Source organism: Grosmannia clavigera (assembly GCF_000143105.1).
Source record: "Grosmannia clavigera kw1407 unplaced genomic scaffold GCSC_144, whole genome shotgun sequence".
NCBI lineage: Eukaryota > Fungi > Ascomycota > Sordariomycetes > Ophiostomatales > Ophiostomataceae > Leptographium > Leptographium clavigerum.
The window spans coordinates 994137-1009077 of record NW_014040797.1 but is presented as its reverse complement, the minus strand read 5'-3'; the positions used below and the strand labels follow the sequence as shown (position 1 = coordinate 1009077).

General features: G+C 57.4%; 5 protein-coding genes across 5 annotated transcripts; 3 read left to right on the top strand and 2 right to left on the bottom strand.

The window, feature by feature from the left end:
* Window positions 1-531: 531 nt before the first annotated feature.
* Window positions 532-816, top strand: CMQ_2783 (uncharacterized protein; the record flags this gene model as incomplete). Its single annotated transcript, XM_014316861.1, has 1 exon — window positions 532-816. One exon carries the CDS (start codon window positions 532-534, stop codon window positions 814-816), a length of 285 nt encoding a protein of 94 aa, XP_014172336.1.
* A 1603-nt stretch (window positions 817-2419) lies between these two features.
* On the top strand, window positions 2420-3610 carry CMQ_2907 (uncharacterized protein; the record flags this gene model as incomplete). The annotated part of the gene is made up of 1 exon (XM_014316985.1): window positions 2420-3610. The coding sequence occupies one exon, from the start codon at window positions 2420-2422 to the stop codon at window positions 3608-3610; it is 1191 nt and encodes a 396-aa protein (XP_014172460.1).
* An 862-nt stretch (window positions 3611-4472) lies between these two features.
* CMQ_2772 (vacuolar ATP synthase catalytic subunit a) lies at window positions 4473-6456 on the bottom strand (the record flags this gene model as incomplete). Its single annotated transcript, XM_014316850.1, has 4 exons — window positions 4473-4529; window positions 4586-5533; window positions 5597-6213; window positions 6288-6456. 4 exons carry the CDS (start codon window positions 6454-6456, stop codon window positions 4473-4475), a joined length of 1791 nt encoding a protein of 596 aa, XP_014172325.1.
* An 827-nt stretch (window positions 6457-7283) lies between these two features.
* CMQ_2868 (uncharacterized protein) lies at window positions 7284-9396 on the bottom strand (the record flags this gene model as incomplete). The annotated part of the gene is made up of 2 exons (XM_014316946.1): window positions 7284-7479; window positions 7544-9396. The coding sequence occupies 2 exons, from the start codon at window positions 9394-9396 to the stop codon at window positions 7284-7286; spliced, it is 2049 nt and encodes a 682-aa protein (XP_014172421.1).
* Window positions 9397-11696: 2300 nt separating this feature from the next.
* Window positions 11697-14666, top strand: CMQ_2970 (DNA damage repair protein; the record flags this gene model as incomplete). Its single annotated transcript, XM_014317048.1, has 1 exon — window positions 11697-14666. One exon carries the CDS (start codon window positions 11697-11699, stop codon window positions 14664-14666), a length of 2970 nt encoding a protein of 989 aa, XP_014172523.1.
* Window positions 14667-14941: the final 275 nt, after the last annotated feature.

Here is a 14941-nt window from a genome sequence, read left to right as displayed (position 1 = left end):
GCAGAATGGCCAAAGTGCCAAAAAAGAACAATGGGTCGGGTCAGTGGACTAGGCCGGAAACGGTCAAGTATCGGCTGTAGTATAAAGGCTTCGTCTTTTGTCTCTTGTAGCTTTGGGCTTAGCCTTCTTGTTCTTGCTTTTTTTTTCTTTTTTTTTCTTCTTTGTTTATATATCTACTTTCTTTCTCAACCTTCGTAAAGTCTAGTGCTACAATACAAACGGCTAGCAGCGCGATCAGACGGTCCAGGTTGCCAGATGCAAGCAGACAAACAAGACCCGAAATCTCACACGCGAATCTAATCGCCAGGCGGGCTTCCCCCTTGTCGTCATCATCCGAGGCCGCCCCGCCGCGACTGGAATGCAGGCGGTCATGATTGCCGGTTGCCAGGTCTCAGCTCTGAGGAGAACGGAACCTTGCCCCGATAGGACAGATGCTGCTCGCAGACAAAGGTGGCGCATTGGCAGCTCTGACAGGTCTGACAGGTACTTGATCCTGCGTGATGTCATCGCAAAGGGATATAATTGGGAAACATGTTGATAGTACCTCGGCCGTACTTCCATGGTCGTAGTAGCGACCAGCATGGTGTGATGTCGTTGTGGCAACTTCCAGGTGGCAGAAACGTTTGCAGAGCTGGCGCCGAGCTCGTCTTCGTCTTTGTTGCCAACAGCATCCTTGCCTTGCCCATCCCTGTAGCGGCCCCTGCAGCAGGCTTACTACAGGCTGCGAGTACACGATTGATGGCCGCATGTACAGAGGACGGCGGCCTTCTGAGCCTGCTGTCGCTGCCACGCCGTCCTCGGTACGCTGCTGAGTAGAATGGGCTCCAAAAGTGTCAGAAAAAGGATCGGCTAATCCGCCGAGTTCGTGTCGCCGCCCAAAACGGTGGCCCGGTTCCTGCACGATGATGATGCGTGCAGGCGCCTGGGCTGGCCGGTTCTCATCAACAGCCTCATCGGGCCAGAAAGTCTCGGCCATGAGAGCCTGCAGAGCTCGCATTGTACTCGTACCCTGCTCCATACACGCAAGGGAATACGAGCACTCGTGGGAACAGCTCGGCGGCCTGACGGCCAACTAACCGATAAAGTCTTGGCAGAAGGAACGAAGCAGAGCGGGAAAGCGACCTTACTGGATTGGCAACAAAGAAGGCGAGATCCTGAGTCATATGGCATGATACGATACGTAGGGCAATTGTGGGTTGCCTTTCTCTCAGTCTGGACGAGGCTTGCAGGCCTGCAGACAGCGCCGTTTCTTGGCTTTACCGGCAGCGAGTCGCCGTCGGATGATGCCATTCGACCGTCGCACGCGTAACATCTCGTATTCCACCGACACATCTACGACAAGACAAAGAAGCAGAGCATGCTGGACGCCATGGTGCAATCGGAGGGCCAGCTCATTCGCCGGCGTGACGGGCTAGCGGCGATGCTGTTGGCCAGCCCAGCGAACACGAGCTTGACGGGGGGAAAGGGCAGCTTCGTCTCCAGGAAGAAAAAGAAAAAAAGCGGAAGAACAGAAAAATAGAAAGAAAAAAAAAACCAGGAAGCAGGATCAGGGCCCACAGGTGTTCGGCATGGTCTGCGCTTGCCCGATTCGGCCAGCAACGGCAGAGCTCGTATCTGCTCGACTGCATAAGCATAATCGGGGGAGGGGCGACCTCTTGAGGAAGCTTGCTGCTTCATTCTTGTTGGCGGATATACCACGTCTAGCCCATACTGCTTACCCGAAATCAAGGAAAAGGGCACATTGGATGAACAGCAGGCTAAATCCACCGTTGCAGCCGGCTGGAGCCCCGTCTGATGCTCTGATGCTTGCAGAGACGGGGTGTGGATGTAGGCGAGACTCCTGTTGCGACTTACAGCCGTATCTTATGCACTTCCTTGCTGTCTCTCAGTCAGCCACACTGGGGCTTGACTCTTTCCTTACACCCCCCCCCCCCCCCTTTCGTGCCTTCCTTGCGCAGACTATCTAGCGGTCCAAGGAACTGTTATTACGTTTCCGCCACTGGCTTCTCGTCTGTCTCTCCATCGGCTTCTCTCAGCTATCCCAGTCTCCACGCATCCAGCTCAATGTATCTTCCTACTCCATGTATCCTGACGCCGTCGCTGGCCGCCGTTGTCGGTGCCAACCCTCTCGCCAACCCAACCGGGAACACCACCCTTGGGCCATAGGTCCCGCTGGTTTCCTTGCAGTAGTCTCCTTCTCTCTTCACCCACTCTTTCTCCCGTCTGGATCTCAATAAGCAGTGAGAGGCTTTTCGTGATAAAAAGGTGGTCGTGTCCCCTCCTCCCTCATTTTCTTCTCTCTCTTCCCATCACTCCAAAAGACAAGTCTCTCGCTTTTTTCTTGCACAACTCACTCGCTCTTACAAGTATCGTCTTCTGCCTATTCACAGTCACTCTTGACAGCCCTTCCACCCACACAATGCAGCTTATCCATCTCGTTCCCCTGGCCGGCCTGGCCTCGTTGGCCAGTGCTGCGTATATCAACGGCACGGGCTCGCTCACGACCACGACCGAGGTTGTCACGGCCTTCACCACGTACTGTCCGTCGCCCACAACGCTGGTCTTCAACAACAGCACCATCACTGTCAGCAGTGCTACTACTCTGACTATCACGGATTGCCCCTGCACCCTGACTCACACCAAGGCCTCTACACCCGTGCCGACATATACACCGACTACGACCAAGAACGCCACCGTCCCCGTCGTGCCACCGGTCACCACCAGCAAGACGTCCACCACGGTCTTGCCGACATACGTACCAACCACGGCTAAAAACACCACCACTCCCATTGTCCCCCCGGTCACTTACAGCAAGACGTCCAACGCAACAATCATTGTACCTCCTGTCACCACCAAGACGCCCGGCTACACCAATGGCACCACTACCGGCACTAAGATTGCAGTCACTACTGGCACTCTCACCAAGACCAAGGGCACCACCATCGTTCCTGGCACCACTGAGGGCACCACTACCATTCCGGGTACCACCATCGTCCCAGGCACTACAGTGGGTACTACTACTGTTCCAGGCACTACCATCGTTCCCGGAACCACCGTGGGCACCACCACCGTCCCCGGCACCACCGTCATCCCGGGCACCACAGTGGGCACCACTACTATTCCGGGTACCACCATCGTCCCAGGCACTACAGTGGGTACTACTACTGTTCCAGGCACCACCGTCATCCCGGGCACCACAGTGGGCACCACTACTATTCCGGGCACCACCGTCATCCCTGGAACGACCGTAGGCACCACCACTATCCCAGGCACTACCATCATTCCCGGAACCACCGTGGGCACTACCACCGTCCCCGGAACCACCGTCATCCCGGGCACCACAATCATCCCCGAAACAACTGAGGGCACCACCACCATCCCCGGCACCACAATCCTTCCGGGCACTACTGAGGGCACTACGGTCGCCCCTGGCACCACACTTCTGCCAGGCACTACCATCGTTCCGGGCACCACCCTGACTGCCGCTACCACCGCTGCCACCGGTGCTGCCGGTACCACTACCGGTACTGTTACAGCTGGTGCCAACCGTGCCGGCTCGAACGCTGCTGTCCTTGGCCTCGTGGTCGGTATTGCCGCTCTCGTCCTGTAAAGGAGAGTAGGCAATAGCCGCATGTCCCCTAATATTCTGATTTCTCACTGCTTTAATCAATGCTTTTATCGTATTAATATGAGGTTCAGCCTAGCCGGGTGGCTACAGAGTTCTTTTCTCGTGCTTCCGGCCCATGGCATCGTCAAAGGCGTTTGGGATTGCTGGCGTCTTTGCCAGCAACGGAAATGGTCTGCACCTTATATACCCTTCTATACATTCCTTTACAAACGGACCCGGTTGGGGGGTTGGGGAGTCTGGAGACCATGCTTGTCGGGCAGACTCAAAGACAGGTAGTTGCATAGACCGGGACGAAAAAGTTGATGAAGACAGCTATTTGTTTAAAAATCATCACACTCCTTAACCAGATTTACATTAGCTGTTTGATCGTGTGAAAGAGAATCTTGGAATAGTAGACTTTTAGACAAGAAGGCATTACTGCCCAACGGCTGGGCTAGGCCAACGTAACCTCGTTTTTATTTTCACAGACGAAAGGCATGGTAATTATCTTCCAATACTCCGTAGGCAACTCGAGATCGCAGCGGCACTCCACTTCCCATTGTGCACAGGCCTCTGAAAGCAACAAAGTCATGCAGGCTAAACGGAACACAGCTGGCAGCTTGATTACCCGCGCTTCTCTTCATACATTGCCCTCCTTTCTAGGCTGCAGCGCATTCTAGAAAGTCTACCTCTGGCCCAGAAAGTCTACCTCTGGCCCAGAAAGTCTACCTCTGGCCCAGAAAAAACGGACAAGCAAACATGGAGCCTGAAAGTGGTCGGCGAAGAACAAGAAGACGGCGAAAAGTGAAAACGATAACAGAAAACAGAAAGCAGGGAAGATGCGAGCCAAACATACACGCAGCTCTTATTCATCCACAACAGACGCAAACTTGTCGAGCATTGCCGCCTGGATTGCCTCGTACTGTATGAGTCAGCATCTTGTCCTGTTTCATGGACTTCTTCCCTCTCCTCGCTTACCTTCTTCACAATCACTTCCTCGCCATCGGACGGCACCTCGAACTTGAGACTGCGCAGCTGTCCCTGCAGCTCCTGGGTGGCGTCGCGCACCTTGGTCCACGGCAGGCCCTGGGAAATGGCCTTTTGGGCCTCGTCGTGATAGCCCATCATCAGGCGCATCATCCAGTTGGTCTTCCAGATGGGGCAGAACTGGTCGTAGTCCGAGTAGCCGTTCTGCTGCAAGAAGTCCTCCTTGATCAGCGTTGCCAGGTCCAGCGTGATCTTGTCGGGGTCCGACAGCGCCGACTTGCCGACCAGCTGCACGACCTGGTCCAGCTCCTCCGAGTCCGACAGCAGCTGCTTGATGCGGTCGCGCAGCCGTGGGAAGTCGGGGTGCTCTTTCTCGTACCACCGGTCCAGCACGGTCGTGTACTTGGAGTACGACAGCGACGTGTTGACCGACGGGAAATGCTTGCGCTGCGCCAGCTTCTTGTCCAGACCCCAGAACACCTGCACGATGCCCAGCGTCGACGACGTCACCGGGTCCGAAAAGTCACCACCGGGCGGGCTGACCGCACCCACGATGCTGACACTGCCTTCCCGCTCCGGCGAGCCGAGCGTCTGGACCCGTCCGGCGCGCTCGTAGAAGCTCGCCAGCTTCGCGCCCAGGTACGCCGGAAAGCCCTGGTCGGCCGGCATCTCGCCCAGACGACCCGAGATTTCACGCAGCGCCTCGGCCCAGCGCGACGACGAGTCCGCCATCATGGCCACGTTCATGCCCTGGTCCCGGAAGTACTCGGCCACCGTAATGCCAGTGTAGATACTGGCCTCGCGCGCTGCCACCGGCATGTTGGAAGTGTTGGCAATGAGCGTCGTGCGCTTCATGATGGGCTCGCGGCGGCCGTCAATCTCGATCGAGAGCTCGGGGAAGTCCTTGAGCACCTCGGCCATCTCGTTGCCTCGCTCTCCCTGTTTGGTCAGTCAGTCAACATTCCACCGCACTTCGCGGTCCCGCCAAGACGTAAAACGTACACATCCGACGTAGACGATCACGTCGCTGTTGGAGAACTTGGACACCGACTGGCTGATGACCGTCTTGCCGCAGCCAAAGGCACCCGGAATGGCCACGGTGCCGCCCTGCACACAGGGGAAGAGCGAGTCTAGCACGCGCTGCCCGACGAGGAACGGCTGGCTGGCGGTCAGCCGCTCGGTCGACGGCCGCGGCGCACGCACCGGCCACGTCTGCATCATGCCGTACGACGTCGTCTTGCCGTCAAACTCGACGTCGAGGATCTTCTCGTCGACCGTGTAGCTGCCGGCCTCGGCGATGCGCTTGATCGTGCCGCGTGCCCGCGGCGGCAGCAGGATCTTGTGCACCGTGATGAACGAGTTCTCGTAGACTGTGCCCCAGACATCACCGCCCGCAATGTGGTCACCCACCTTGGCCGTCGGGGTGAAGTCCCACTTCTTCTGCCGATCCAGCGCATTGGCCGCCACGCCGCGCGGGATATAGATGCTCTTGGACATCTCCGCAATCGTCGCCAGTGGCCGCTGGATTCCGTCGTAGATGTTGTTCAGCAGTCCGGGGCCGAGCTCGACCGAGAGCGGCTTGCCTGTCCGCTCTACCGGATCGCCGACCTGGAGACCGGCTGTGATGCGGGCCGTGGGTCAGCGTCATCAATGCAAGGCCATTGCACGTCATTGGCACGGACGAGCTGCTTACCCGTCTCCTCGTACACCTGGATCGTGGCCCGGTCACCGCTGATGCGGATAACCTCACCCACCAGTTGGGCCCGGCCTACTTTGACCAGCTCGTACATGGCCACGCCATCCAGCTCCTCGGCGACCACGACAGGTCCCGACACCGAGTAGATCTTGCCCATCTGCTCCATGCTTGGCTGTGGATGGGGGGACGAAGGCTGACGGAAAGCCGGGTTCTAGGTAGCTGGTCAACGAGCAACGATTACGTCGCACCGATTGGCCTTTCGACTGTGGGTGAAAAAATACAACGGAAGCGAAAGAGACGCGAAAGCGGGACAAGAACCACCGGGGAATTGTCTCTTCGGTCGTCGGTTCGGAGAGAGCTGCTTGTTCGTGTGCCGCTGGTCCACTAAAGGTCCAAGGCAATGGCAATGAGGTTTGGGAGAAGGAGAGAGAATTGAGAGGTTGGCTGCTGGCGTATGGCAACTTGTCTGCCGGTGGAGACGATGAGCTTCTGTAGCCTCTGATTTGGCCGTTTGGTGCCTAGTGCATTCTCTAGACCTGCGGGGGACCAGTGCCTAGTGTACAGTGCCGCTCATCTTCAAACAGTGCACGAAATTGCCGCAAGTTCAGATAGCGTATCAATCACAAACAAAGCTTCGACATAAACTCATTATCATTACTTATCTAAAGTACAGACGACGAGCTGTGCCGCGTGACCCATTCATGTTACGATAGAAGACAAGACAGATAGCCTCGCTGTTCCCTACATCCCATACTTCAAAAGTAATGTTACCGTGTTACCGTCCAGACCACTAAAAAATCTCCACCCATAACTGCACAGCGACAAGGACATGGGCGTAGTATACCAAACGTACGCCCAATGACTGCTGTGACCGAAAAAGAAAAGAAAAAGGTAAAAGGAAAACGTTGCCATGGATGGTCTAAGTGGTGAATGTATAGTGTTGTAGTGTCGTGCCATCGTTTCTCTTTCTCTGCATGCAACTCGTTGCGTTCGTCACATTTGTGTGCTGCCAGTGAAATCCTGTGCCGCAGCGGTCTCAAGTGGCATGGTCAGGCTCTTTTCCCACTCCTTCATCAAGTCAGTGGCCGTCCGCTTGATGTTGCCGGGCGTCAGCCGGTTTAGCGCAGCCGACCATTCGGTCGTCCTCTTGGCTGACGGCGATGACGATGACGAAACCATAGCATTGTTCCTACAAAGAGCAAGTTAGAAATCAACGTGTTGGGCCGGAGTCTCTCTCTGCTTCGTTCACTTACAGCGATGTTGTGTTCTCGTCGACTTGCTCCGGTATCCCAGAGACGTCTGCATTCATCGTCGACCCGCTCCATCGAGGTGACTTCGTCGTCGGCGGACTATCCCAGCTCGACCACTCGTTGTCGTCGTACGAATCGACTGTGAGGGGCGTCCACGAGAAGCGCTTGTTCGTCTTTTTCGACCCCGATCTCGAAAGCTTCGTCCCGCCGTTGCCCGCATCCGGTGCCACGCCATCCTTTGTATTCTGGTCATCTGGGTTCACATTCCGAGGAGTCGACGTGGCCGTTGCCTGCGTATCGGCTGTGAAGGCTCTGGTCAGGTTTGGCCGGGTTGCGTTGTTGGTCGACGCACGAATCGTACCCTGCTGATCTTCGTCGCCGAAAGGCCCAACCCCATTGCGCATAGCCAATGTGTTTCCGTGGACAGCTTCGTCACCCACCGTGGCCTGGCGAAGGTCTTCCACAAATGTCCACATAGCAGCCGTGAGGTCGCCGGCGACCTGCTTGAGACCTGCCGCCTGGTGCACAGACTGTGGTGCCCAAGAAGACCGCTTTGGCAGCTGGACAGCAGACTTGGGTCCGTACCGGCTCAGGTTCTGGTGGAAGGGAGAGTCTGGTTCGTGCGACGAAGCGGGAGACTTGTAGAATCCCTCATCATCGGTCTGGTCGTCGTGGATGGAAACCCCATCCGACACTGCCGTTTTCGTAGGCGAGAGCAGAGACAGTGCCCTCGTGTGCCTGCCCGTGAACACACGCCTCTTGGCTTGGGTCGGAGTGCTTGGGACGCTCCCCGTTTGCTGGTTAACCATCAGTGCCTTTCGCCTTTCCATTTCACCGCTGCGCTTTGCTTCGGCAGAATCGCCCGGATCCGATGTTGGCACGTCCGACCCGTTCATCGACACAGATCCCACCTCTGTGGCCGGAGACGCTGCCACCGACCTCGTAGACATCTGCCGCATGGGCTCAGTCCGCCGGATCTCTGCCCTCTTGCGCTGTACCTCGTACGTCTGCCATTGCCTCTTCAACTTCGAGAGGCCCGCCTCGGCACGAAGAAGGTCTTCCCGCAGCTCGAGGACTCGTCGCTCCTGTGCGGCAATGGCTGTGATGATCTCGGCCGGGTCGGACGGATTGGCCAGAACGGCCGAAATGTCGACAGGCGTAGAGGGGAACGAGGCAACGGTTGCTGACGCCGGCATCGGCCGTGACGATAAGGCGGTCGGCAGGGCGATCGGCAAGGTGAGCGACAGCCTGTTAGAGCGGGAAGCTACAGATGCCGACCGTGACGGTCTCGTGTACAGTTCGTCGTCCTGGTCATCGCCAGCGGCCGCAGTCCTGAGAGGCATGGGCACCGAGGATAGCGGGGGCGGGGGCATTGCCGAAGATCGCAGCCCGCTAACCAGTGCCGAAGTGGTTGCCGCCGTGTCGAGGGTCTCGCTAGCAGTGGTGCCTCCGCGGCTACGTACCCGCGGGCGCGGCTGGGGGGCGGCCTGAGGGATTGAACCCTCCATAGTGCCGCTAGATAACTCGAATAGAAGCTCCACGGTGGCTCGATCGATGGGGCTGATGCGGTGGTCCTTGTTGCTGGCCGAGCCGAATGTCCGGACGGAGTTGTGGCGGAGGAAGATGGAGGCTGGAAATGCCGCGGGGACGGAGGAGAGCTGGAGCCGTCTGATCTTGCGGTGAAGAGCAGATTGGTAGCGCCAGCGCCGGAGACAATAGTGACAAGAAAGAGGGGACGTCGTTCTTCGAGAACTGGCAACGACAAAGGCCCGATCGCGGCGGATCAATAGATTTTCGTGGAAGAGAAGGCGGGAGGTGGCGGAAGTGAGGCAGAGAGTGAGGAGAAAGGCGGTCATAAGGAGTATTTTTGTGGCCAGCCGAGTATAAATATCCCCTATTTTCTTCGGTGTTGGTCCCTAATAATACTGGGGAGGATATATGTGTATCCTGTTCTTGGTGGCCATTCATTGGTGGCACGGGCAATTGTGCACGCAGACGATGCGCTGGGATCCGCAGCCCCAGAGTCGTCTAGCTGTGTTGGGCGAGAAGATGACCGGGGGGTTGGTGAAATCAGAAAGCTGCAGGGTGATGCCGTGGAAAAACAGATTGCGAGTACTCAAGGCCGCATATTCTAATGTCGAGACTCCACTGCTGCGGCCGGCTGCATGGGCTGCGGAAATGAGTGGAAGATGCAGAACAAGCACCTGGCGTACGGAGTACGACGTATCTTGCGTCGTCGATGCGATCGATGCGATTGACAAGTGTTGTTTAGAAGCAGAATCGATTAGGCGCAACAAACCGGCGGAGTGGCCAGAGGTGGAGAAGGTGTCGACGTAATCGTCATAAGATGATAACGGTAATACTTGTAATTCCTATTATCGTCACGACGGATGTGGCGCAGGCGGCAGACTTCGAAACAGAAGTGGTTGGCGAGAAGATGCGACTGGGAGAAAACAGGGCTGGCTGATGTTTTAAGTCAGGGCAAGACACAGCGACTGGGATGAGATCGGCAGTTGGCAGGCACGACTCCGTCTTTTGGGGTCTCCTGATCTCGCTGGCTTCCAGCATATAAATACGGAGTACAGGCGGTGTTCTGTTTGTTTTTATGCTGAGCTTCACTAGCAAAGCCCCCTAATGCGGAAACCACAGTAACAAGGTCCCAGGTTCTGGCTGGATCCACCTGCAATTAGCGCACGAAACGGCCTGTCAGATGAGATGGCTAGAGCAAGATACATAAGATACATGGTGACGCAAGGCAGAAATGTAAACAGTGTCTGTCTCGAGGCTCGTGCTTGGGCGTGCAAGCGAGAGCCGAAGTGTCTTGGGTAGAAATGCGGATGATTGCGGTCAGGTGAGAATACGACGAGAGGATCGGATTGTATCTTTCTCCGTATTGCTCGTACGTGTGTTCGTACGCATGCGGACTGAGATATGTGAGGAGCCGCGACGCGACCCCTGGCCGAAAATCCCGGAGCTGACCAGGGCGTGATCATAGGACATTCTTCAACCAGCCCCAGGGTTGTATTGGGGCGGGTTCTCAACGACACGGCAAGATCCCATGTCCTCATTGCGGAGTATTACTCGTACGGAGTATGATGTCCTAATATAGCCGTCACATGACTTCGCGTTTTTAACGAGACTGCATCAAACCCTGGAAAGTACAGAATGGGCCTCTCCACTTGAAAGATGGATGCAATCGTGCGATTTGTATTTCCCAACAATTAGCAACGGCAGGACGACGGCGTATTGCCACGAGTCTTTTGCCTCCAATTCCGTACAGACCCGGTTGCCTGGCCTCCATGTGCAGGACTTCTAGCTGCATTGCGCTAATCCAAGTCATTTCCGACAGGATAGCAAATTCGGCCAGTCCGCTGGCGACAAGCTCTACATAGTACGCCGACTCGCTGGTGTTGGGATAGGCAGCATACGAAACGAAAGCAACCGTGCAATCAGTCGCCAAATCGTTGTCGTGCCAGAAAGGCTACGGGAAATGGCAGTTGCTTAGTCGACATCGGGACCCTTGCTGATCCTGCAGACTTTGGATGATTGGATCCGTTTCACTAGACAGCCTTTTGGTATCTTAAGAGGGATGAAAGGCGGAGTCTGGAGACTGCAGGAGACATCCATTGCAAGTTCTGGGCCCCGTAACTAAATTATGTATCTTGCAACCGGCGTGTTGTTGTCTAGCTACGTATACCAAAAGACCATGGCGATAGATACACCGAGCTACTTCGTACTGTCAACTGCACTCGCAATTCACAGTCTGCACTATGCATTCCACCTAGCCGTTAACACCGGGTCTCAAGTTTGCGCTTATGGACACCATGAGGTCCTACAGTGTAGGGTCGTATGCACTGTATGACTCACTGTGCATTGGCTAACGACGCGACCTGCCGTCAGACGCGATTTGATGTTCTTTTTCTAGCTGCACGACGGCACAGGAAGCAGCATCCACGACAACACGTCAATTCGACCTTTGGCTGTGTTCATGGGCCAACGCATCTCCGGAGAAGCAGATTACTTGCATACATCCACATTGTGACAATTGTGGGGAGGGGAGAGATCACGCAAGCCGCTTCCTGCAGCCTTGGGGAAAAGTTTCATGGAGACCAGCTAGACGGCCCGCTGCTGACGTCCTCTGGACGTCTAGAACCGAATGCCCGAGACGCACGCCATGGACCCGACAGTAGGCACAGCCCCGGATCCGTCGCAGTCGCCGACGCAGAGCAACGAAGACCGAAGCTACGATCGGTTCGAAGATCCCGAATCGCTGCCTCCGTTCATCCTGGGCGCGCTGGCCGCTGGGGATCCGCCCGGGGATGACGAGCTTCTGCCGGACCGGTCGCTCGACGAGGAAGACAGCGGTGCTGTTCGGTTCAGCCTCTACTCGGTGGGGCTGTACTCGGAGGAGTCGCCGCCGGCCAGTGACGTCGACCGGTCGGAGAACAGGCGCTCGCACTTTTTTGCTGCCAGCGAGGACGACAAGAACGACAAGTTTGCATCAGCAGCTGCTCGAATGCCACAGACGCCACGTGCGCCCAGCAAGAACCCGTTTGCCGGACAATATCAGACGCCGCTGCTGGCCGGCTCCCAGCTCTTTGCCCAGACGCCCTTCTCGACGGCCTTCCAGCAGGGCAGCCCGACATCGTCACGTCCGTCTCCTTCAGGTTATCCCGCACCAGCCACCACGCCGCGGGCCCCCGTGTCTTCCTCGCTCAAGCCTCGATTCCCGGCGTCCAGCGTCGGAGACGAGACGCCGGTCCTACTCTGCCCGCTAACGACGTCGTCACAACCCGGCGACAGCCCTCGGCCATCTCCGATTCCGCAGTCCAGCCCAGTGCGGCCGAAGAGGAGAGCACACGGGCCCATCTCCGAGTACGAGCCGATGCGGGAGTCGCAGAGGAGAAGGGAGGCGTCCGAACGATGCTTCCGCCGGGACGACGACGACTTTGGGTCCAGCTCAGACGACGACGTCCAAGACGTCAGCCTGAAGCGCCGTAGACTCGCCGCTTACAAGCGGGAGGCAGGTGCCAGAACACTGTCGACCATCAACATGAGCCGGCCGTCGTTCAGAGAGGACGCGGTGGAGGTGCCGGCGTCGAGGTCCAAGGACAAGTCTTTGGAAGGAGGCCCTCCAGCAACGGCAGAGCCCGGTGATCCCCAGAGCGAAGATTTCGAAGAGGTCGAGTTCCCTCAGTCCATGATCGACCAATACTCGGCACGACCTCCTCCGATCGCCAAGACCCCGTCGTCGTCCGTTCCCTCGCTGCCAGCCATCGCGTTGACAATGGCCAAAGATGCCAAGGCCAATCCGACTCTATTCCGGACGAGCAGTCTTAACGAGACAGAAGCTATCCCAGAGACAAGTCCGGTGGGCAGAAAATCAAGGCCCACCCAAATGGCATCGAGTGGGGACTATCCGCAGCCTCGCGCAGAAATGACCCCACAGCATGTAGCTGGCTCTTCAGCACAAACTGCGATTTTGATACAAACCCCATTGCCTATCTCACAGCGGGCAGCGGTGCCACCACAGACAAGAGGACGGGGGGCCAATACGGTCATCCTGTCCGACGTTCCAGAACATGAGTTTTCCGCAGAACAGCAGGAAGTGCAGAGAACACCCCCAGCACGGGCGTCTTTACAACAAACTCCGGACCAAGAACTCGATCATGCAACAGCCGGCCGATCCTCACCACCAGCTCTGCCACCAGCCTTCAGCACCCGAGCCTGGTCCAGGAGGGCGACGGGCGACGCTGTTGCGACGAAAGCAAAGCGGCCTTCATTGACCGTGTCGACGTCATCGAGGGACAGTTCCGTATCTACGATGAGCAGTCTGTCTTCGACGCCATCCCTGCCCTCGCGCGAGGCAACTCCTACAACAGCGAACACAACAGCGAACGAGAGCGACTTGTCTGCTTGCAAGTCAGACAGGAAAGCGGATACTGCTGCCACGACTGCTGCTTCTGCCACTGGGGACGAATATTCATCACCTCCGCTGCCGGTGTCACGATTGCCCTTCCGGCGGCAGCGATCCAAGATATCAAGGTCAAAAGCAGGCTCTACGGGCTCATTAGGCAGGCCACGGACAGCGTCCCGGAGACAGGAGTCGCCCCTGCTCTCGGGGTCCACGGATGAACTCGCACAGTCGCCAGGTTCTGTAGGGTCCAGGGCGAGAAGATCTGGCGGACGGTTTGTGTCTCTGAAGCCGACGAGTGGTCTGTTTAGCGCGGGAGCAGGAGCCCGGATCTTTGAGGGCATGGTGTTTGCCATCTCGTTCCAGTCCCAGCGGCCGGACGAGAGCGCGGAGAACTGTGAGGAGCGAACGAGACAGGCGCAGACGCTGCGACGAAAAATCGAAGAGGCCGGGGGGCGAGTGCTGCAGGACGGCTTCGACGAGCTGTTCAAGGTGCGGCCGGTGATGACAGCGACGCCTACGGCAGAGACGACCGGCGAGGACTTGCAGCTGGTGGCATCGGCAGCCGACACGGGCTTCACCGCGCTGATCGCAGACGGACACTCGCGCAAGGCCAAGTACATGCAGGCGTTGGCGTTGGGGCTGCCGTGTCTGGCAGTGCGGTGGGCGACGACGTGTCTGGAGCGCGGCCGCGTGGTCGACTGGGCGCCGTATCTGCTGTGCGCGGGCCCGTCGGTCTTTCTGGGCGACGCGATCCGGTCGCGGGCGATGCCAGCACAGCAGACCGCGACCGACGTCTCACTGGCGGCCATCGTCCACAGCCGGCCGCGATTGCTGGATCACGTGACCATTCTTCTGGTGCTGCGCAAGCGTGAAGACCCGCGGCGCATGCCGTACGTCTTTCTGGCACAGGTGCTCGGAGCAGCCCTGACGCGTGTGCACGGACTCGAGGAGGCGCGCGAGCAGCTGCTGGCCATGGAGGACGCCGGCCGGCCGTACGACTGGGTGTACGAGGACGGCCGAGCCGGAGGTGGTGCAGACTTGTTTCAGAGCCTCGCAGCGGCCGGAAGGAAGCGCAAGCGACCCAGCAGTGGCACTGCCGGCAGCTTGGCTGCGCGCATGCCCAGGCGGGTCGCCATGCTGAGCAACGAGCGCGTCATCCAGAGCCTCATCTTTGGCCGGCTGATCGAGGAGGACGAGATGGCCATGTAGAAAAACATTTCTGGGGCACGATGTATTTTACTTTTTTCTCTTGTCGGTTCGGTTGTCCTTGGCTAAACCGCTCTGGGAACCCTCTGGAAGTTTGCTTGTATGATATGGGAGTTGTGTATCTTGTGGAAAGACGGAAAGGTCAAAGGATGAGGCCCGGACAGGACAACGAGGCTGGATCTTGCAGTCATATTGAATTGGTGCCCTTGATTTGCATTTAACGCTGTTTACGCCTCTGTAGGGTATATCCCCCTCAAAGAGTCCCTCCATCCATTTTC